The sequence below is a fragment of the Solanum dulcamara genome, chromosome 10 (assembly GCF_947179165.1).
Source record: "Solanum dulcamara chromosome 10, daSolDulc1.2, whole genome shotgun sequence".
NCBI classification, from domain to species: domain Eukaryota; kingdom Viridiplantae; phylum Streptophyta; class Magnoliopsida; order Solanales; family Solanaceae; genus Solanum; species Solanum dulcamara.
The window spans coordinates 692,584-715,486 of NC_077246.1; the positions used below are offsets into that span (position 1 = coordinate 692,584).

The window sequence follows — 22,903 nt, forward strand, 5'->3', positions numbered from 1 at the left end:
TAATTAAAGACATAATTGATTAAAGGTGTGTTGCTTTCTAATAGATTATTAGTTTAATTTTGATGAGATAATGATACACTTCAATATGGTATCAGTTAGAGTCTCATCAGCATTATCTAAAAGAATATTCACATATTTGGCTCAAGGAAAAAAAAATTCTATACATAAGCTGAATGTATTGAAAATATAATTAAGTAGTTAGAAGTGTTGCTCCCTTTAATTGCTTAAATTGTCCGATAAGATATATAGTCACACACTTCAATGTGATCGTTAGCTTAATTTTTTATGAGATGATGATACACTTCAATGTGGTATTAGTTCGAGTCTCGTCAACATCATCTTAAAAGAATATTCACATATTTGGCTCAAGAAAAGAATTTCAATCCAACACATAAGGACGAATTTAAGATATAATTAAGTAAATAAAAGTGTTGCCCCTTGAAGGGGAGCCTTGGAATAACTGGTAAAGTTGCTGTCATGTGACCAGGAGGTCACGGGTTCAAGCCTTGGAAACAGCCTCTGGCAGAAATGCAAGGTAAGGCTGCGTACAATAAACCCTTGTGGTCCGGCCCTTTTCCGGACCCCACGCATAGCGAGAGCTTTAGTGCACCGGGCTGCTCTTTATATATATCCTATTCTTATATACAACAAACAATAACATATTCGGTATAAGAAGTATGAGGAGGATATTGTATACATAAATTTAATCCCTATCTTCTGAACATAAAAAAGTTTATTTCTGATAGATTGTCAACTCAATTAATCATTTCAATTCCTTGTATGTAAGTCCTTATCTTCTTAAAAAAAGCGAATAAGAAAAAAATTAAAGGAACTACAACTAGGAAGGGATTATGTGCTTTTATTTACACTTATTTTAGTTACTTTTGTGCACATAAAAACTTTAATTGTGAGCAATATATTAGAGAGAGAATAAAAGCATTTTCCCTTTGGAAAGACTCATGTCCTCTTATATATTTTGAACTCTCTCTCTATATATTATCTTCTTTCTTCTTCCTCTTGTTATATTTCACTTTCCTCCATATATAATAAACATGTCATCAAGCTACATTGGTTCTACTAATTCTGAGCAACTTTGCTATATCCCTTGCAAATTTTGCAAAATTGTTCTTGTGGTATATCTTTCTATCCTATCTTTCAATTAATTTTTAATTAATATACATACATATATACATTTTTCCCTATATCATGTGTGTGTGTGAGAAGTTACTTTTTTTTCTTTCTACAAGTTGAATAAAGTTGATTTGTGATTCAGAGATTTGTTAGTTTAATTTGGTGGTATTATATACATATATAATCTCTTGATTTTCTGTATGTTTTTTTTCTTTTTCAGTAGTGTCAAGTCTCCATCCATATCTTCTTCTCTTTTTTTTTTTTAAAAATTCTTTGATGTCTTTTGCAGTCAAAGAAAAGTGATAAAATCTCTGATGATTTATCTAAAATCCAAAACAAGCGTGTTAAGAAGTGTCCTTTCAAATATTTAATTAATTAGATTTAATTTTATTATTTTGTGTTGTACCTTTCTCTCTTTACTGAAAAGAATGCACTAACAGGCTGCAAAAATTAAAGTAATTTTGATCAGTGTGCTATCAAAAAAAAGAAAAGAAAACTTTTCCTTGCTCATGGGGTTTTATTCATATGATTAAGTTCTCAATTTTTTTGACTAATTTAATTGTAAAAAAAGCAATTAAGTTGTCTTTTAGGGTTTCTTCAAAATCTCACTAAGCTTTGAAATGTATTTGACTATAGATGTTATAGGTAGAGTTCCTTTTTTCTGAATTTTATTCACATCTTAGATCTATAAATTTATTCATCTCCATAACGTAATGGAGCTAGTCAAATAAGCAAGAACAAGGTAATTTATGCTTTTTCTCATCTTTACTATCTGGTTTATAGTCGAATCTGGAGAGTGTGAACTACTCACATTCTTCTCTTCTTCTTGGTGCAATTATGAAAAAATATTATCTCAAGATTTAGTCGACGGCCTTCCCCCTTCCACCCTAGCTACTTGGCCTCTCACTAAGCCCTCAAGGTGGATGTAGAGTTTTTTGTGAGTTCAACTGAACATATGATCAACTCATTATGCTTTTTCTCATATTTTTACTACCTGATTTATAGTCAAATCTCGTACTCACATTCTCCTTGGTCCAATTGTGGAAAAAGATGATCTCAATATTTAGATGACCTTCCCCCTTCCACCCTATTAGCTTGGCCTCTCTTGCTCTCCCTAAGCCCTCGAGGCAGATGTAGAGAGTTTTGTGAGTTCAACTGAACACATGATCAACTCGTTATGCTTTGTCTCATCTTCACTACTTGGTTTATGGTCGAATATGAAGGACATGAACTTCTAGCATTCTTCTTCTTGGTGGATTTGTGGGAAAAGGTGGTCTCAAAATTTAGACCTTAATTCCCTCTACCACCAGGTAGAGGGTTTTGCGAGTTCAACCGAACTCATTATTTTTTTAAAAAAAAAAATCATGTAGCTAGATTTGCAAAATTGTACTCAATATTACTCATCTTGATCCATGAAGGAGTAGAATGAGCACGAATAAGGTAATTTTTGCTTCTTTTTATCTCATCCTCACCATATGATTTATAGTTGAATTTGAAGAACATGAAATTCTCCCATTCTTAGAGTTCAACCAAGCTCATTATTTTCTACTAAAATGGCGAATTTCATTTATTTTTTTATGTACATACTGACTCTAAATTTTGATGCGCATCTTTTAAGTCCTAGCCTCACTTGTGACTATAGATCTTCAAGATTAAGTATGAAATGGTTGAGCATACACTCCTAATATTTGCTTCTTTTTAATTATTATTTGATTTTTCACTCGTATTCACGTTAGGGTTTAATTAATTCGGATTTGTATCAAGAAAAAGGTTTCATACTAGGGTAAAACACCCATAACAGAGGAAACTCCATATTCAGGGATCGAATTTGAGACTTCTGATAATTAATTAAGAATGAAAGAATATTTATCTGTCCTGAACAGCACGTTTTGATGTTTTTCATCATTAATATTATTGCAGGTGAGTGTTCCATGCAGCAACTTGCTTGATATAGTGACAGTTCGATGTGGACACTGCACAAATTTGTGGTCTGTTAATATGGCTACTACATTTCACTCCAATAATTCTTGGCAAAATCATCAACAATATCTTCATCAGGTCAATTCCAAAAAAAAAAAAACTTTTCTTTTTTGCAGCTGAAATTGTGGGCGTTATGTTTTTTTTTTATTCTATAGCCTTTTCTTTTTTAAAATCTAGGGTTTTCTAGGTTTTACTTCTTTTAAGGAAATACAAGATATCAATATCATTTGACTAAACTCAAAATTTAAAAATAAAAAAGGTTTTTAAAACTTGTGGCTTAAAATAAATTTTAGATATTTATATAACTATAATAAATTGAGACAAGCGAATTATTTAATAACAACCACAACCAGAACTTACATTATACTCTTTTCTTTCTTGTTTGGATATTTTATATTGCTATAATAAAATATTGTTATATAAAATATGTAATAATAATATAACATAACATGACAAATAGATTTCACAAAAAAAAAATGATTATTATTATGAAATGTTATTATTAAACATGGATCAATATTATAGAGTGGGTGTGATTGTAGTTAAGGGTTATTGAGTGAGTTTTAATTTATCTATACTTAGTTTATAATTATTAGTAACTTGCTATTTTGTTGTCATATTTTCATTCAATTTTGTTTTGATAAACTTTTTTTTATTTGAATCGCAAATTTATCGAAAATAATTTTCTTACCTCTACAAAGATAGGAATAAAATTTGCGTCAATGAAAATGTTGCTTGCTTTTGAATTGTTTGATTTGATTGACATGAAATATTCTGAGTTTTTTTCCCTTTTTTGTCCTATAATGTAGAAACACATCCCAAAATTAGTATATTTTGATTTTGGAAAGGGATATTTTTCCTGGAAAATACCACGAGAATAACTTATTCAGTCACTTCAATTTTATTTTGTTATCTTCTCGTCTTTCTCACAAAACATCATTTCAATCCTTTTGGTTAAAAAAAAAAAAAAATACACAACATTTTCTATCTTGATTTATGTGATACTGTTCAAATTTCAAGGGTTAAATTTTTTTATCATAACTTTAATTTTCTGACTTTGTTAAAATTATTGTAAGTAATAAATAATAATTAATAATTTAAAATATTTATTAGAAATAAAAAACTTGTTCGATAAAATCTGAACAATGCCACTTAAATTAAGACAATTGGAGTAGTATATGCAATTTGTAGGACTCATCTATCTTTCTTTTGGTTAAAATTTTGGTTGTTCTAACCTTTTAATTTGTTTTTTTTTTCTGATTATTTCTTCTAATTTTTGTTAGTAATTTTAATTTTCAGGTAGCAAACTACACTAATTCTCCTCATGATCAATACAAGATAGATTTTGGTTCATCATCCATCACAGACAATTCTACTCGTGAGGAGAGGATTGTAAATCGACGTACGTAATATTTATCAAAAAAAATTTAATTTTAACTTTATATATTATACTATTTAATTTTTCGACCAAGGAGGTAAGACTGCAGGAATATATAGATAGCTCCGCTCACGGGTAATTTATCTTTTTCAAGAAAAAGTAATCATGTTCGATGTATAAATGTTAAACTCTAAAGATATAAACTTGTAATTATCTTACAAGCCGTCAAATGATATATTATGTATATGTTTATTGTATCAATGTATCGAACTTAAACTCAATTAAATTTAATTAATTTATAATAGTTTTTTTTTGTGGGTGTATTTTTTTCAGCTCCAGAAAAGAGGCAACGAGGACCTTCCGCATATAACCGGTTCATAAAGTAAGGCAATTCTATCTCTGCTATGTTGCTCGGACTTTTTAAAAAGATATCAATAAGTGTAAGTCGATATTCCTTCAAAAAGTAGACTATTTTTGAAAAATTTAACATGAATATTTTAGAAAGTCCAAGCAACATATATAGCCCATCGGTTAATTTATGTAATTATTAGAGATGTGATTTGGCTATATTTTATTTAACAACTATATATTTGAAAAAATTATGCAGAGAGGAGATTCAGAGGATCAAGGCTAATAATCCAGATATCCCTCATAGGGAAGCATTTAGTACTGCTGCTAAAAATGTAAGTTTGAATAGACAAAATGTTTTAAAAATAAATAAATAAATATATATATATATATATATATATATTGAAAACTTGTTTCAGAAATATATGTTAATTTGTATTGTTATAAGAACTTTGAAGCTTATGATTTTAAATATCCGATAACATTTGTACGTGTGACTATTATAAAAACTTTTCATTCACTACTAAAAAACATGAATTTTATACGTATGAAATTTGTTGAGAATTGATTCGAATGTCGAAAATGTTAACTCTTTGGTGGTTTTTCTATTAGAAATCTCATATTTTTAACGATGTTCTAACGCATTGTTAATTTGGAATTCGTGTTATTAGTAGTGACTAAGGGTAAGATGAAAAGTTTAAATTAAATTATTTTTAAGTTAGAAATTTATCATTCTTTTTAAATGAATTTTAAAAGGAAATGTTTTAGTTCCTCTCTTAATTTTTTTTATATTTTATTATTATTATTATTATTATTATTATTATTATTATTATTATTATTATTATTATTATTATTATTATTATTATTATTATTATTGGTGGTGGTGGTTTTTGTTGTGGTTGGTAATTACTGATTAATTAGTTATGTTTGGTTTAATTAGTGGGCACACTTCCCTCACATTCACTTTGGGCTCATGTTGGAGACTGACAATCAAGCTAAACTTGGTGCTAGTGAGGTAATTATATTCCTTAAATTAAGTTTAAAAATTTAACTTTAAATGTATTTTTAATGAGAATCGATGATTTATTGTAGTACAACTATATATGATTTATTTTAGACGATAATTTTTTTTAAAAAATAATCTTTCTTCAATTAAACTTTATCACATAAATTGAGATGTGAGGTTCTTAAGGCTCTTTGTATCTTTTGAATTATGAAGCTTCATGGTTAAAAAGGCACAATAAATTAAAATAGCATATAACATGAAAAAAGTGCTCTTGCAAATGTAATTAAGGAAGAAGACTTCCAAAAGTGTAGGGAAAATATTACATGAAATGTATATGGATGATTAAAATCTACTCATTCTGTTTTAATTTGTATCCTCATTCTGTTTTAATTTATGTGTTTTTTTTAAAAAAAACAAAGGTAAGAAAAAATTGAATATGTAATTTGTTTTTAAACTAAAGAGGTGTGTAATTAATGTATCAAAAAATTCTTCAAATTTACTAAATATTGAGTCGTGAAATCAGTCACCGACTTTTTGAAACTTTGCGTGAACTTGAAATGCTTAGTACACCAGACTTTCCTTTTTTGTTATCCTTTTTAAATAGACTAGAAAAAAATAAGACAAGTAAATTAAAACATATAATAATAATACCTATATATTTCCTTTTATTAACTTATTGTAATTTTGTATCTAATTTGTTTTCTATTTGCAGAACAAAGAAAAACATATAATGCATAGAGCTGCATTGCCAGAAATAAAGACCTTCACCTTCTGAGAGTATTAATTCTCTTTATGTTGTATGTTGAATTATTGAAGATTGTGTGACTTTATTTGTTCTATTTGTTAGTACTTATAAAAAATTGTGTAATATAATTTGGAAATTATTTGAAGTTCCTTTAATGTATGTCTACCTCAATTTATTTTATCTTTCCCTATATATTAATGATTAATGAGAGAAAAAAATTTCAAGATCTTTTGATTGCTTTCTTATTCTTTGTTATTTAAGGTAAGGTAATTGGTGGAGTAGTCCCAAAAATTATAAATTCTTACACAATCTATGAGGGATAAGTGTATTCTCTAACGATTTTTGGGGTGACTCAATGATTTGGACTTGGAATTTTTGTATTGGAGGTGTCAAGTTCGATATTTCTTGCCAGCGAAAGCAAGGGGTTTGCCTTCTGAGTCAAGCTCGTTGCATCGGGCTTGCCTAGTGCGGGTTACCTCTCCTACGTGGTTTGCGAACTATTGCATAAGAGCAGGGGTTTTACCTTGTGCGCACCCAAAGAATATTGGTTTCGGATTTCCCTTGTCATAAAAAAAAAGTGTATTTCTCTAACACCCTCTTGAGCTAATTTTTTGGTCTCTTTATTTCTTTTTGATTTTAATAAAAGAAAATGAGATAAATGTCAAAAAATGCACAAAAAATATTATTTTTTCTCGAGTTTCATACTTTAACTATCACTTATTCTCTTTACCTACCTGAACAATCATTATCTATGCATTAAAATATACCCAATTGATCTGCTACAACACCATGGTGTACCATATTTCAACAATTTTTAAAAAATAAAATAATTAAAAGATAGAACTATGAATTCTAGAATTGTTTCCACTTTGGATTGACTCAAGCAAAACAACTTGTACTATATATGTTGTACAAATAATTTGAAACAACACTTTCTGACTTTTTGTGGTATGTGTGTGTATGTATGTGTTCTTTCCTGAGTACTTTACTTTTACTAGTTTATTGGATTGATATTGATTGCAAAAGTTGTTTTCTTCTTTTTGCACAAAGTTAAACATATCTAGTAAAAAAGAACTTTTATGTCCAAGCATATATTGTAGGTATCTTAACTCTTAACAACCTTTACCCTACCAACACAAATGAACATCACCTACATGTGATAGAAACTAAAATTGCATGGACAACCGTATATATCTTTTTTAGTTTTCGGTGTTCGAAGCACCGACTAAATTTGGATTACGCACTGCAGGGCCTATTTGGAGGTGACGCTCTCAACATATTTTTTTTATTTTCTGGGCTCGAATTCGAGACCGGGGCGGAGCTACGTGGTAGTGAGGGGGTTCACCTGAATCCCTCAATCAAAAAATTACGTTGTATATAGAAAGTTAAATTTGAATATTATGGATATATACCCTTTAATGAACCCCCTTAGAACAATTAAAAAGAGTGACTCAGCAGTCAAGGGGTTCAATTCACAGCTTATGTCGCGGGTTTGGTTCTCACTCAAGCCTCTTTTTTTTAAACGTTTTTAAAAAGTTTCTCGCTCTCCTTTTCTATTTAATGTGCATTTGGGCTGTGGATATGTTGTTGGGCTTGGGCCTTTCTCCTTTGAAATGAGCAATTAGGGCAGGTAGACAAAAATTAGTTAGCCCATTTGTGTATATTTGTTATTTATTAAATAGTTAATTGTTTTTATTTTTCTCAAGTTTAAATATTGTATTTAAAATATTTTGTATATTTTTTTATGTAATTGGAATGAAAAATATTCCTATTCTCTCTTTTTCATGCTCGCATACTAATTTAAAGCCCTAGCTAGATTTCTATAATTTTTAATTGATTTTCAATATTAACACACTTTTCAACTAAAAGAAAAGAAATAACACACTATGCATCTATCGTCTTGTTAAGTTTTATATATTATATATCGAGTTACATAGTGCGTACTTTTCAAGTATATATTTATCATTTTACATATTAATATATTGATGTTGTTCAACATCTTAATTATTAATACTATTATTATTGAGTACTAAAAATATATTATTCTTAAAAAAGTGTAAATATTGAATTATTAATATCATAATATTTTTTATTTTCTTTATCAATTTCAAAAAATATATATTATGATATTAATAATTCAATACTTACACTTTTTAAAGAAACTTATTTTTTGTGGGGTATTAATTTAAAGAAAAAATAAAAAATTTAAAATAAAGTAGGACACTACAAAATAAAAATTAAAAAAATGTGATATTTTTTAAAAAAGGTTCAACGGTATAGAGAAAAATGGGAAGAAATGTTAAAGGGACAAATAAGGCGGGTTAAAATTTAGTTGGCGTCTGCTTTGATTTTCCTTTATTTATTTCTGTATACGTTGAACCCCTTGAATTGAAATCCTGCATCCGCCACTGTTCGAGACATCTGATTAAGGTTGAAGTGGACAACCATATAGATGTCCCCATATATATATATATATATATATATATAAAAATAAAAATAAAAGTTATCGAATTCGTTCAAATTAAATTAATAAATTTGTACTTAATAATGACGCTTTCAAAGGATTGGTAGAATTGACTTTTGGGATAATATCACTTTTGATCAATCAAGTATCAATAAATTATTGTTTTGATCAAATTAACCATTTAGACTATAAAGAAATATACTTAGACAGATATTATCAAAATTAAAATTTATCGACTTTTGTGAGAGCTCATTTAAAAAATGTTGAATTCAACACACACCACAAATTAATTAAAACAAATTAATTGTTTAATATTTTATTTTCCTTATCTGTAAACGTCTTGACGTTCTTAAATTTGGATGTTAGTCACATTTACGCCCACTAAAAATAATATAATTGGCTAATAAGCCAAATATTAATTAACAAAGTTGTAAAATTGGTAAGGTTTGCTAACAATAGTTGATTAGTATAATACAATATTCTATATGTTTCTTTCTACATTGTTCTTCTTCTTCACTAGATATCTTTTTCAGTTTGTTTCTATTAAAATAAAAAAGAATGAATTTGTTTTCTATCATTATATAATACAATTTACATGTGTTTTTTTTTTCATTGTAGGATTTGACTTGTAACCCACTAATCAATGCCCTCCATTATTAGATGCATCTTTTTTTCTTTCTTTCTTTTTGATGGATCTAATTATAGCCTTACTTGAATAAAACAATAGTGATAGTTTGGTTGATGAGATAAGGAATAATAAATTTATTTTAGTATTAATAAATTATTTTAATTGTTAAGTGTGGTGAGATGATTTTATTCACAGTTAATCAGATGTCTTGTTCAAGCTTTTTGAAATAAAAATATTTTTTTTTATTGAGAGTGTTGTTCTCATGAATAAATTTTGCAATGCACAAATTCGGATCTAGTCATGATCAATGTGAGTACATAACATTAATATTTTTTTTATTAAGAGCTTTCTAAAATTATTTTGATTGTCAGTTTTAGTGGGATATTGATTTATGATCCCTTCACTCTTAATCAAAAATCTCATTCAAGCTCATCAAAATGAAAATATCCAAATAGGAGCATTCTCTTCATGAATTAACCTACAATGTACAAATTCAAATTTAGTCATATTTTAATTCAGCTATTAAATATTGGGTGAAAAAATAGTTCATTTAAAAAATAATTTACTTTTTTTTTACTCGATGTTTAAAATCTGCATTGAAATACCGATTAAATTTAAATCACACATTGCACAACTTATTTAAAAATGAGGCTTTCAAATTGATTTTCTCCGACCCCAAAGACCTCTCGTCATGACTCATGATATTAAAAAAGAATCTAATAAATTGATTTGAGCGGTTAAAATTAACCAACGCTTCATTCTCCACAGTTCAAAAATTTCTCCAATAAGTTACCTCAGCTCCAAATCGATCTGATTCATCGGTTTCTCATTTTTTCCGGCGACTTCTCCATCGGAATTTCTCCATTTCCGGTAACATTTCCGCCGGCAACTCGCCATTTTTTCTTTCTTTTACTACTCAGCTTCTCTATTTCTATGTATTCGCACAGATTTGTCTGCCTTTTCGTATACAGAAATACGTAATACTTAAATTTACTGAGTATTTATTCAAAATTCAATTTCATAATTTTGTTTTTCTCTCGTCAATCGCGTTAAATTTAAGTTACAGGGGAAACAGTTGCGAAAATCATAATTTATGTTTTGTTTTAGTTCATGTAATTATCCCTTTTTATTCCTGAATTTGGATGTGTACACAATTGAAATTCGCAAGTTTGTTTATGATGTAGTAGTAAATTTGCAAGCTTTGATTAGTTCAAATTCTAATTTTTTCGAGTTGTAATGGCAGATATTTTCTGTTCTAGGTCTATGTGTATTGTTTCTTCAATCATATGGGTATGTATAGGTCATGAGTTTTTCTTTACCTGTGAAAATTGCAAATTGCTCGTTTTAATTTGTTTGTCTGATTTTTGACATGGCATAGAGTTTTAAGAAAGTAAGGAATACTTTTTAATCTTGTTGTCTTAAAGTAAAATATAAAGAATGTACCAAAATGCTCTTTAATCCTGTAATCTTAAACATGACACGTGGAAAGTTGAAATTAAAAAGTTGTCAAAAACAGATAGAGACATTTTTTTTTGAAACAGACTACAACAGGGAAAAACAAATTGAAACAGATGGAGTATTTAGTATATCTGTGCATTTAAACTTGTAATACATGATCAACTTGACTTGAGCTAGATTATTGATTAGTTATAGTGTGATTCAATAGACAGGTTTTTGATGAGCTATAGTTGAAGGTTGTATCACTTTTGTGAATCTGTGGAAAATGAGTATCTAGAGATGAAGAAAGTGAAAAGAAAGCTTGGGAAGTATGAAGTTGGCAGAACTATTGGTGAAGGGACATTTGCCAAAGTTAAGTTTGCACGAAACACCGAGAATGGAGAGAATGTTGCCATTAAAGTCTTGGCCAAAAGCACTATTCTTAAGCATAGAATGGTTGAACAGGTACTAAAATATACTTCCTTTCTTAAAACTTCCGAGTTTATGCTTCATGTGTCCTGCTTTTTTTTTTTTTGTTGTGATAATGGTGGTATTTGTATATCCTATATTTAATGGTTGGAGCTTGATAAATTAGAAAAGTTATTCCAATCTGTAAAGTGATTATTCTTGAAACTAGGTCAGAAATCTCTTCTGTCAAACTTCAGTAGGCTTTTCTGATCTGATGTGAATCAAGAGTAACCATGACAGTTTCCGTGGTGGACTATTAAGCTCACACTAAACATTGTAGCCATAACAATGACATCTGTTATCAAGTTTGAACTATGTGAATGTTCTTGGTGTCTGAGCTAAATTCCATAAGTGAACATCAGCATGTTCATCTATTATTGAGTATCTATAGCCAAATTTCAGTAGGTTGATGGATTTTTAAGCTTTTTAACTGATGGTTGGCAACAGTTTAGCTGTGTAAAATGATTAAAGCTTTAATCATATTGAATTTTTATTATCTGTTTGCACTTGAAATAGATTTTTGTGTTAAGAGAGCACATTCTGGGGTCTGTGTGTGATTATTTTACTGTCGTTGTTCTTGTCCATCTCTTGCATTTTTGGCTGATCAATATGCTGTTCCTTGAGATGGTTTCCAGATCAAAAGAGAGATATCTATAATGAAGATTGTCAGGCATCCTTGCATAGTTCGGCTTCACGAGGTAAAAAGAAAAAAAGAATCAAAGTATGCATATTACAAATACTACTGTGAGTGTGGTTGTTCTATTTTCTTACTTTTTTCTGTTGCTGTTGTTTATTGATTTTGTGTATTTCCTTGTAGGTTTTAGCTAGCCAGACAAAAATATATATCATTCAGGAGTTTGTCACTGGAGGAGAGCTTTTTGATAAAATTGTAAGATTCCTTTAGAATTTTCAATAAGATTTTTCCTTCTTTAATCAATAACTCTTGCAGACTTGCTGTTCCTTGTATGTGATAATAGATAGCTCTCCATCTGATAATGACTGGGGAGGTAATCTGTAAATGAGAACAGAGTCAATATTGAGACATTATTGCAACTACGATGCGTGGCTATGACGAGTTTCTATGAATTGATAATCTTCATTTATTAGGATAAGTTGTAGTTTGGGTCAAGATACTTATGGAGAATGAGGAAGTAGATAATGGAGCGATCAATGACATCTTTGATGCATCCTATTCAATATTCACAAAGCAATAACCTGTGTGGAGTAATCTGTATTAAAGAGAAATAGAGGCATGACTGAGATATCTCTCTTTTTTATCTGGAAAATGGAGGCATGCTGTGACATCAGAAGAAAAAGAACTTCTGTATTCGATGAAGTAGTTCCAGTCCACACTTTTTATGTGAAAAGCTTGGAGATCCATTTCTTTACACTGAAAGTAGTTTAAGAGTGTGTTGAATTGCCTTCTAGTCAGTCGAAAATTCCATCTGATCAAGAAGTTCCGCTAGCTACGTGTTACCACTCTTATTTAAGCACGAGATAGTGATTGGAAATGCTTAATTTGTCAGTGACAATATAGCTTTTAATCAGTTTTTCTCGGTCAGGGATGGACTCTATCCAGAAGGATTATTTTTGCTTATCGAACTTTGCACATTTTTTTCATTATGCCTGAATAGTTGGTATGAAATGCACGATCCAGCCTGGTTCTGAATTTTAGTCCACTCTTCTAATAGACAGGAGACCAGCTGACCAACTAAATCTCATCTTCATCAAATATATAAATTGTTGGGTTACTTAGGTATAAACTGGTTCATTGAATAGTAGTCCAGTTTCCAATTAGGCACTTATGGCTTTACCAATTTACTTCAGTTCATGGAGCTTTGACCCTTTATGGCTTACGTTGCCCTTCTCCCTTAATGGATTACCAAGGTGTCATGTTCAAGATTTAGTAATGCATCTTTCTCTTCAATTATATATTTGCTCAATTTATAGGTTCATCTAGGTAGGCTTTCCGAGGATGAAGCAAGGAGATACTTCCAACAACTCATAGATGCAATTGCTCATTGTCACAGCAAGGGTATTTACCACAGAGATCTGAAGGTTCGCAATTGCTGATTTGGAAATCTGCTATGAAAATTATCTATCTTAATCTTTCAACTATTGATGTTCCTTGTTCTCCAGCCTGAAAATTTGCTTCTGGATATCCAAGGGAACTTAAAAGTTTCTGACTTTGGGCTTAGTGCATTGCCTCAACAAGTAAGCAGCATCTAATGTTAGTTGCATTAGATGGTATATCCATTTTTGTCTCTTTCCTTGTTAATTAGAGCTTCTAAAACGGCATTTACTCAAATTTCCAACAGGGAGTCGAGCTCCTCTATACCACTTGCGGGACTCCAAATTACGTTGCACCTGAGGTATGATGCATAGTTTAAATCATTCAGTTACTTCTTAATAGTTCTCATGAGTGCGTTCTTCTTGTTTTGTACATACAACCCGTCATTCATCATTTGGTTGACCTTCTATCCTCAAAAATCCTTTTCTCATTTATACTTCAAATTGCGAGCTACGAGGCAAAGATGTACTTTTATGTTTGTAGTCCTGGTTTAGTAATTAGTTGTTATAAGGAATCTTATTTTCTTAATTAGCAGTAAATTCATTCATGACATTTTCTTATCATTAATATGTCGCTTGTACCAGCTATAATATTGTTGATTCTGCCTAAATAAAGTCATATGGGCGATGAGAGTGCACCTTCACGTCGTGGTGCCTGTACTGAATGCTGACTGAGTGAGGCGAAGTGCTCAGACGGTATTGCACCTAGCTCCAGATCTTAGCCACCAAAGCGAGGCTTTGACAACACTATGCTAAAGTTTACAAATGGTGACTCCAGTGAAAAAATATTGAGTAGTTTGTTAGTTTTAGTACTTGTCAGTTCCACATTCTCTTTGATCTTTTACTGAAGGGTTGTGAGTCTGTTACCACTTACCAGTTACAACTCCTCCATGACATTAATGTTCACCTGCAATCCTTATCGCACTTTATTCTTCCTAAATGCTACAGTGGTGAGATATTTAAGAAATAAACAAGGAAGGTTTATATGAGAGCCGGCTCTGAGGAATTTCTGGAAGTAGCAAGACTTGGTTCTTTGCAATGTGAGAACTTCCAAAACCATGCTAAAACTCAGCTCTGGAATCGGTTCTGCTTTGTCGAATGAACAACAACAATAAAACCGGTGTAATATTGTAATCCCACAGGTGCTGTGTGGAGAGGGTAGAGTGTATGCAGACCTTATCCCTATCTTGAGAAGGTAGAGAGGTTGTTTTTGTTAGACCCTCGACGGCTGAACGAACAATGAAAAAGAGGCAGCAGCAACAAGCAGAAACAACAGCAAGAAAATAAGATATCAAGGCTAAATAAACAAAAGGTAGAAATGGAAATCTAAAGATAAGGAAAAAAAAGAAGAAGAATACTAATACTCTTGAGAATGTAGAATTACGCCCAACTTTCTACTAACCTTCTATTCTAATCCTCGACCTCTACACCCCCCTCCTATCAAGGGTCATGTCCTTGGTGAGCTGAAGATGCGTCATATCCTTCCTAATTACCTCAACCCAATACTTCTTAGGCCTACCCCTTCCCCTTCTCAACCCCACTACGGCCACCCTCTCAAACCTCCTAACGGGGCAACTGCTCATCTCTTCTTCACATGCCAAAACCATCTCAGCCTCATTTCTCGCATCTTGTCCCGCACAGAGGCCACTCCCACAAATATCTTCATTCCTAATGTTATCTCTCCTGCTATGCCCACACATCCACCTTCCTCATCTATGTCACTCTCATTTTCTGAACATAAGAGTTCTTGTCTAACCGTTCATATTATTTCCCAACATCTTGTACGAAAATGAAGTTCCTAAAGTTGCTATCTCCGACTTTCAGGTTTATTGATTGGAAACTTAGGTCCTCTTAGCCATGTTCCCATTCCTTATATATATATATATATATATATTCAATGATGTCCACATTAATAAGTACCATCTGTATTCGTTTTATCTGCAAGGAGCTTGAATCAAAAAGAATCTAAGCAGAGAGTTGGTTGTCTTCATTTTAATTCATTGCCAACCCTTTTACCTAGCATGATCTCTTTTGATTAGTCATCACACAAGAGAGAATCAGAATTTATTTCCCTTCCATGAGCCCTGTAGTAATGTACCTTCAAATTATTTCAGTTAGCATCATAACCTTGTGCTGAATTGTTTAATATAAGAGGTTTGCAGCAAGTTGAATTTGTCTGAACTATGTCAAAGGCTGAAGATATGTTAATTTGCTTAAGATGTTTTCTTATATTAGAATGAGTTTGGACTCTTTCTGTGGTAGCTGGCTTATTACTCTGAGTTAATTCTTCAGGTGTTAAGTAACCGAGGTTATGATGGTGCTGCTGCGGATGTGTGGTCATGTGGTATCATCCTTTATGTTCTGATGGCAGGATATCTTCCATTTGATGAGACAGACCTTCCAACCTTATATACGAAGGTTAGATGCAGAATCATGCATTTGTAATGTGTTAAATGGAAGCAGGGATAATTCTGTCAAGTGATTCTCTTTTTCTTCTTATATAGTGACAAATGCTAATGATTATGGGTCATATGAGGGACATTATTGGTTCTTTTCTCATATGTATATTATTCATTTCTATTTAGGATTGAGGTGTGATTAGTTGATTGATATATTTTATTCAGTTCTCTGACCTCTGTTAAACACCAAGTGCTAAGGCAGCTTGAAGTGCGAAGTATAAGATCTCTTTCACTTGGCATCGACCACACTGCTCACATCAAACAACTGTAGTTCCGTATTTCTAATTTTATCTTCATCTGCATTAGTTTCCTCCTTGTGTTTTTTATTATTTTCATTATTTGTTTCTGTGCTTGTTTTTATTAGATTAAAATTGGGGCTTTAAAAGTAACTTGACATTTCTTGTACATGGCTTACTATATGTTAAAGTTATTGTTTGTTCTTGTGTGCGGCTTACTATTGGTTAAAAGTTATTGTTTGTTCTCCACAAATTTCTTATTGCTTTTAATATTGACGCAGATCAAGGCTGCTGAGTTTTCCTGTCCATTTTGGTTTTCTCCTCGTGCAACATCATTGATACGAAAAATTATCGATCCAAATCCTCAAACTGTAAGTGCACTGATATTTCTAACTCTGAAACCAATGATGTCCCATCGTCTATTTGTCACTTAATTATTTTCAATCTATTATAAGCTAATGACATTAAAGTTGCACTAGATTAAAATCCTTCCAAATTTACCAGATTGGTTATAGAGATCCTCTTTAAGGTCATTTTAAATGTGAGAAATGCCTTGTGCATGGCTTCTGGTCGTTCCTTGCTTTTGTTCAGTATAATTGTTCCTTTTCTCATCTTCTTTTTCTTGGTTAATTTGTGAAACTTCAGCATAACTTTGTTCCGAAGTCCTTTTAGTGTTTTCATAGTGATTTACTCAGAACCATGTACATGCAGAGGATCAAGATTGAAGGGATAAAACGAGACCCATGGTTCTGTAAAAACTACAGAGCTGTTAGAGCTAAAGCAGATGAAGTAGTGAATCTTGATGATGTCCGTGCTGTATTCGACGACATTGAGGTTGAATCCTTTCATTCGTCTTCTAGTATTCTAACTAGTATATCGAGACGATGAGGAAATGGTCAAATTTAAGATACATTATCTACTCTGGATTTAGATCAACTGAAGTGATTTGCCTGATACTTCGCTGATCTATTCCGTTATAGGTTTGATATGTTCTATTTTCAATAGTGCAGGATGCATTTGTCAGTGAAAAATCTGAAGATAGTGAGAGTGGCCCCTTGGTAATGAATGCGTTTGAGATGATAACACTATCTCAGGGATTGAATCTATCAGCCTTGTTTGACAGACATCAGGTACAATGATTAATTTAGTTCATGGACCAAAAACTCAAGGCATAATACATAAATATGACCCTTAACTTGGCTTCAACTAACAACTATGACCTCTAACTTTACTAGTGCATAAGTAAACACTTAAACTATCCTAAACTGGAATAAATAGACACATTCGTCCTATATGGCATCCTATATGGCAATTTTGTGTCCTACGTGATGTCCAACGTGTATTATGCCATGTAGGACACGTGTGTCTACTTGTTTAATTTTATACAAGTTTAAGTGCCTACTTATGCACACTCAAAGTTGGAGGGCATAGATGTCAGCTGAAGCTAAGTTAAAGGACATTTATTTGTTATGCCAAAAATAAACCATACCGAAGTTTCCAGATTTTAATTCATCTCAACTTCATCTGTTTAATCTCTTTCTTCCGATTCTTCCTATAAGCTTTTTGTTTCTTGGATAAGGAAGGAAATCTGATGGGATATGTAAATTGCTTCTTCCTTTAATTTTTTAGTTAGCATGCTCTTATTATAGAAGCACGTTAATTTCTCTCCCACTATTTTTGGTATCTTTTTTCTCCTTTTTCCTTGTAGTCAGGCGCTCAAAGCCAATGCTACATAATACCAACTTTTCTATATCCAATTTTAGATCAAATATGTCCCAATTATTTTTGGTTTGAAGAAAATGTGTCAGATATGTTTTGAATAGCTTATATTTTTAATGATTGAATTATTAATGTTTCTACAAACTTAAAAATGCTGACATGTATAATAGGTCGTCTGTTTGCTAAAGAGGTTTCACAATTGCCTCTCTCATTCTTGCAGGATTATGTCAAGCGTCAAACTCGATTTGTTTCCCGTCAACCTGCTAATGTCATCATTGAAACTATTGAAGCAGCTGCAGAATCGTTGGGTCTTAAGGTCAACACACACAATTACAAGGTATATTTCTAAATTTTCGTATAATTCCGGGACAGATGATTTTCTTATTCAAACAATTAAATCTGTATGAAGCATTGTTGTAATTGAATTGTCAGTTTTCCATCTGATCAACTATGATTGTGAGCAATTTTTCACACTTTTCCCACTATCTATCAATAGTAATTCCCTTTCCTAGCCCTACAGTGAATTTGCCCCAATCCTCGGGAAACCGACATCAAAGAAAATGGAATACAGGAGGAATTCACCCTTTCATTTTTTTCCTGCTCTTTATCAAGAGCAAAATCATAACTATGCCACATAAGATTTAGTCGCATTTTGCTTAACTTGAATGAATGATGGTTGACAAGTTATTTGTTTTAACGGTCACTGTTGCTTAAGATGCAAACAACTTGGAACTAGGGGCAGATCTATAATTTAATGGAGAGTAAGGATTACTACTGTACCACCCCTACTTTTTGTCAGTGGGTACAACAACAACAACATACCTAGTGAAATCCCACAAGTGGGGTTTGAGGAGGGTAAGATGTACGCAGACCTTACCACTACCTTATAGAGATACAGAGGTTGTTTCCGAAAGACCCACAGTCCTAAGTAAAAGAGAAAAACAATATAGCTAGCATAATGACACAAAAAAATGAAAAGCGATGCAAATTTTACAGGACAAGAACAATAACAAGAACAATAATGATATCAAAATAATGTGATAAAGTGATAATCAAAGGCAATAACAACACAATTATAAAGGCACGCCTAGATCTATGACCACCCTAAACCGACACACGGCCAAACACCATTCTATCCCTACTAGCCTTCTACCCTAATCCGCTATCTCCACTCCTTTTTATTTAAGGTCATGTCCTCGATGATATGGAATAGTGTCATATCTTGTCTAATCACCTCTCTCTAATATTTTTTTAGTCTATCCCTACCCCTCTGTATAACCCCCAAATCCAACTGCTTGCACCTCCTAACTGGGACGTCGACATCCCTCCTCTGCACATGCCCAAACTATCTCAGTCTCGCTTCTCTCATCTTGTCTTCCACAGATGCCACTCTCACCTTCTCCCGAATAACCTCATTCCTGATCTTATCACTCCTAGTGTGTCCACACATCCATCTCAACATCCTCATCTTCGCCACATGCATCTTTTGAACATGAGAGTTCTTTACTGACCAGCACTTCACTCCATATAACAACGCTGGTCTAACCACCGTTTTGTAGAACTTACCTTTAAGTTTAGGTGGTACTTTCTTATCACACAGGACTCCAGAGGCAAGCCTCCATTTCATCCATGCTGCCCCAATGCGGTGCGTGACATCATCGTCGATGTCCCCACTACTCTGGATGATGGATCCAAGATATTTAAAGCTTTCTGTCTTGGGGAAAGGTTGAGTGGCAAGCCTCACTTCCATGCCCTCTTCCTCCATCGCAACACTAAATTTGCACTTCAAGTATTCTGTTTTGGTCCTTCTCAATTTGAACCCTTTGGACTCCAGTGTTTGTCTCCAAACCTCCAACCTATCGTTAACTCTGTTTCGAGTCTCATCAATCAAAACTATGTCGTCCGCAAATAACATACACCATGGAACCTCCTCCTGAATAGACCATGTCAGCTCATCCATCACCAAGGCAAAAAGAAAAGGATTTAGCACAAATCCCTGATGTAGTCCCATTTCAACAGGAAAATGCTCTGAGTCACCTCCCACCATCCTAACTCGAGTCTTGGCTCAAGCATACATGTTCTTTATCGCCCTAATATACACCATCGGGACACCTTTACCCTCCAGACGCCTCCAGAAAACATCCCTTGGAACTTTGTCATAGGCATTTTCAAGGTCAATGAACACCATACGGAGATCTCTTTTTCTTTCTCTAAATTTCTCCACTAGTTTCCGCATAAGATGGATTGCTTCAGTAGTCGATCGTCCCAACATGAATTCATACCAGTTCTCTGAGATTGACACTCCTCTCCTCACCCTCATCTCCACCATTCTCTCCCAAATCTTCATAGTGTGGCTTAACAATTTGATACTCCTGTAATTAATACAATTTTGAATATCACCCTTGTTTTTGTACAATGGAACCATAGTACTCCACCTCCATTCATTGGGCATCTTAGCAGTCTTCAAAATAACATTAAACAACTTAGTCAACCACTCCAAACCTGCCTTGTCAGTACTCTTCCAAAAGTCCACCGGAATCTCATCGGGCTTGGTCGCTCTCCCCCTCCTCATCTTGCTAATAGCACGTCTAACCTCCTCAACCCTAAAACACGTGAAGTACCGAAAGTCTCGAAGACTATGAGAGTATGCCAAATCAGCCAGTACAATGTCTCTGTCTCCTTTTTCATTTAAGAGTCTGTAGAAGTAAGCTTGCCACCTTTGCTTGATAGAGGTCTCATCCACTAACACTTCACCTTCCTCGTCCTTGATGCACTTTACTAGATCCAGATCGCGGGCTTTTCTCTCTCTTGCTTTGGCGAGCCTATACATTCTCTTATCCCCACCTTTTTCCCCTAACTCGACATATAAGCTTTCAAAAGCTGCCGTCTTAGCACTGGTGACCGCCAACTTTGCTTCCATCTTCACCTTCTTATATATATCTTTACTTATTATAATTTTTTTATGCTTTTGTGGTTCTAAGATCATGTTTTTTAAACCACAACCCTGGGTAAGTTTCTCTTTATTGAGTGGGCATTGATTTGTTCAACCACTATTCTCATTGCAGACAAGAATTGAGGGGGTTACGGCAAATAGGGCTGGTCAGATTGCTGTTGTGCTGGAGGTAATTTTCGAACATGATAAACTAATTCATTAGAAGATTGGTGTTTCTTATTTTCATTTGACCACTCTTTCTTTAATTTGTGAAGGTTTTCCAAGTAGCCCCCTCACTTTTTATGGTTGATGTTAGAAAGGCTGCTGGGGACACTCTTGAATATCACAAGGTTGCTTCCACACTCAACTTTTACTATGTTTTTCACTATAGCTTGCATTACAATACTTATTTGTAGCTTCTTTAAGGAATTCCATGAAACTTGGAACTACTTAACAGGACCTTGTTATGTGCATTTGCAGTTCTACAAAACCTTCTGCACGAAAATTGACGACATCATTTGGAAACCAAAGGAGGGCATGTCAAATGCCGTTCTGCTTAGGACAATGACTCACTGAACCGGATTTCTGGAAATGAAGTGAATCACTAAGCAGTGTTATGTGGTCAGAAGATGTTTGAATTTTGCTATCCACCCTGTTTTGCACGCTACATCATCCTTGGGTTAGGTACATTGTCTGTGTAATTGCATGTCTTACTTTTAATCTGTCTTATTGCATAGAAATACGTGTTAACTACATATCTTAAGTGCTATGCTATCTGTATACCATGGGCTCAAAAGCAATGGAGTTGTCAACTATGCAACTACTAAATAGTACCATCCATATTTTGTTTGCTTTTCCAACCAAGACTTCAAACACTTGATCTTCAGCCAAAGAGAAGGGTACCTCATTGGCAGGTTTGTGTAGAATTGAGTGTTATTTTACCTCCCATGTACTGACATATTGTTCCCTATTACTTCATGTGATTCGAACCATCTACCTACCAGTCGGGGAGAATGAGGTAGCTTGTGTACTGAGCAGGCCTCATTTGTCGCGATTTATGATTTGGAATTCTTGAAATGGGCTTATATTTCCCAGCTTCTTTGTTCTATCAGCGTATTCTTGAGAGCAACCATGCAAGGTCCGCGAACCTTGCAGCTATAGTTGATGAGCTAATACGGTTGACTTACTTTTTATATGCACGAAGCACTGGGCCCAAATTCCCAGCCTGTTCCGCCCTGTTCCTCATAACATAATTTGTTGTTTTCAACCCGCCTCTAGTGGGGTCTTGATTTCAAAACCATCTTCATTTGTTTCCCTTCTCCACATAATAAACAAATTCAATTTCTTGAAATAAGCACAACCATCTTTTCAAGTAATTAAAATCTCTAATTGATTTTTTTTTAAAAAAAAATCATGCATGTAATCCAACAACTAAGGGACATTTGGATCAAGCTAGGGAGATATTCTGATACAGGATGATCAATACTTTCCCGTTTTAATTCTTGTTTTGTACCCCTAAATGCTTAAAAAAAATAAATTGGTGTGAATCCTATAGAAATTATGGATATCATTTACTAGGTTATTACGGATGGTTCTACAAATTTTTGGGTCTAAAAGTTTTGATTTGTCATATTGACTAAATATTCATATGCTAGCACACGAAAAATTTCGTAAAAAATTTTGAATTCATATTTCGTGTTCCTAATGCTAAAAAAATGGCGTGAATACTTGCATATCATTCATTAGGTCATTACGGATGGTCCTACAAATTTTGGGTCAAAAAGTTTTAGTTAGTCATATTTTCAAAAATTCATGGTCTAATATACACATAAAAACTAAGAAAAATCTTGAAATCCTACTTCGTGATCCCTAAATGCTAAAAAAAGTGGTGTGAATTCTATA

General features: G+C 32.8%; 2 protein-coding genes across 3 annotated transcripts; both read left to right on the forward strand.

The window, feature by feature from the left end:
- Positions 1-917: 917 nt before the first annotated feature.
- On the forward strand, positions 918-6,747 carry LOC129870504 (axial regulator YABBY 5-like). The gene is made up of 7 exons (XM_055945315.1): positions 918-1,133; positions 3,052-3,189; positions 4,411-4,513; positions 4,823-4,871; positions 5,097-5,172; positions 5,778-5,852; positions 6,556-6,747. The coding sequence occupies exons 1-7, from the start codon at positions 1,053-1,055 to the stop codon at positions 6,616-6,618; spliced, it is 585 nt and encodes a 194-aa protein (XP_055801290.1). The 5' UTR covers positions 918-1,052; the 3' UTR covers positions 6,619-6,747.
- A 3,671-nt stretch (positions 6,748-10,418) lies between these two features.
- Positions 10,419-22,095, forward strand: LOC129870370 (CBL-interacting serine/threonine-protein kinase 24). 2 transcript variants are annotated; one of them, XM_055945132.1, is made up of 15 exons: positions 10,419-10,550; positions 11,347-11,582; positions 12,221-12,283; positions 12,403-12,474; positions 13,536-13,643; positions 13,725-13,799; positions 13,904-13,957; positions 15,948-16,073; positions 16,632-16,721; positions 17,062-17,184; positions 17,361-17,480; positions 18,290-18,406; positions 21,135-21,191; positions 21,277-21,351; positions 21,482-22,095. In XM_055945132.1, the coding sequence occupies exons 2-15, from the start codon at positions 11,418-11,420 to the stop codon at positions 21,575-21,577; spliced, it is 1,341 nt and encodes a 446-aa protein (XP_055801107.1). In that variant the 5' UTR covers positions 10,419-10,550; positions 11,347-11,417; the 3' UTR covers positions 21,578-22,095. The 2 variants fall into 2 exon arrangements, with proteins under 2 accessions (XP_055801107.1, XP_055801106.1); XM_055945131.1 differs by having other exon boundaries at positions 11,351-11,582.
- Positions 22,096-22,903: the final 808 nt, after the last annotated feature.

Excerpts from the sequence above, each read along its gene's own strand:
- LOC129870504 (XM_055945315.1), top strand. The coding sequence starts at position 1,053 with ATGTCATCAAGCTACATTGGTTCTACTAATTCTGAGCAACTTTGCTAT. Across the intron at positions 3,190-4,410 it reads ATCAACAATATCTTCATCAG|GTAGCAAACTACACTAATTC; the intron begins GTCAATTCCAAA and ends TTTAATTTTCAG. Across the intron at positions 4,514-4,822 it reads GGAGAGGATTGTAAATCGAC|CTCCAGAAAAGAGGCAACGA; the intron begins GTACGTAATATT and ends TATTTTTTTCAG.
- LOC129870370 (XM_055945132.1), top strand. The coding sequence starts at position 11,418 with ATGAAGAAAGTGAAAAGAAAGCTTGGGAAGTATGAAGTTGGCAGAACT. Across the intron at positions 13,644-13,724 it reads TTTACCACAGAGATCTGAAG|CCTGAAAATTTGCTTCTGGA; the intron begins GTTCGCAATTGC and ends CTTGTTCTCCAG. Across the intron at positions 16,722-17,061 it reads TCGATCCAAATCCTCAAACT|AGGATCAAGATTGAAGGGAT; the intron begins GTAAGTGCACTG and ends ATGTACATGCAG.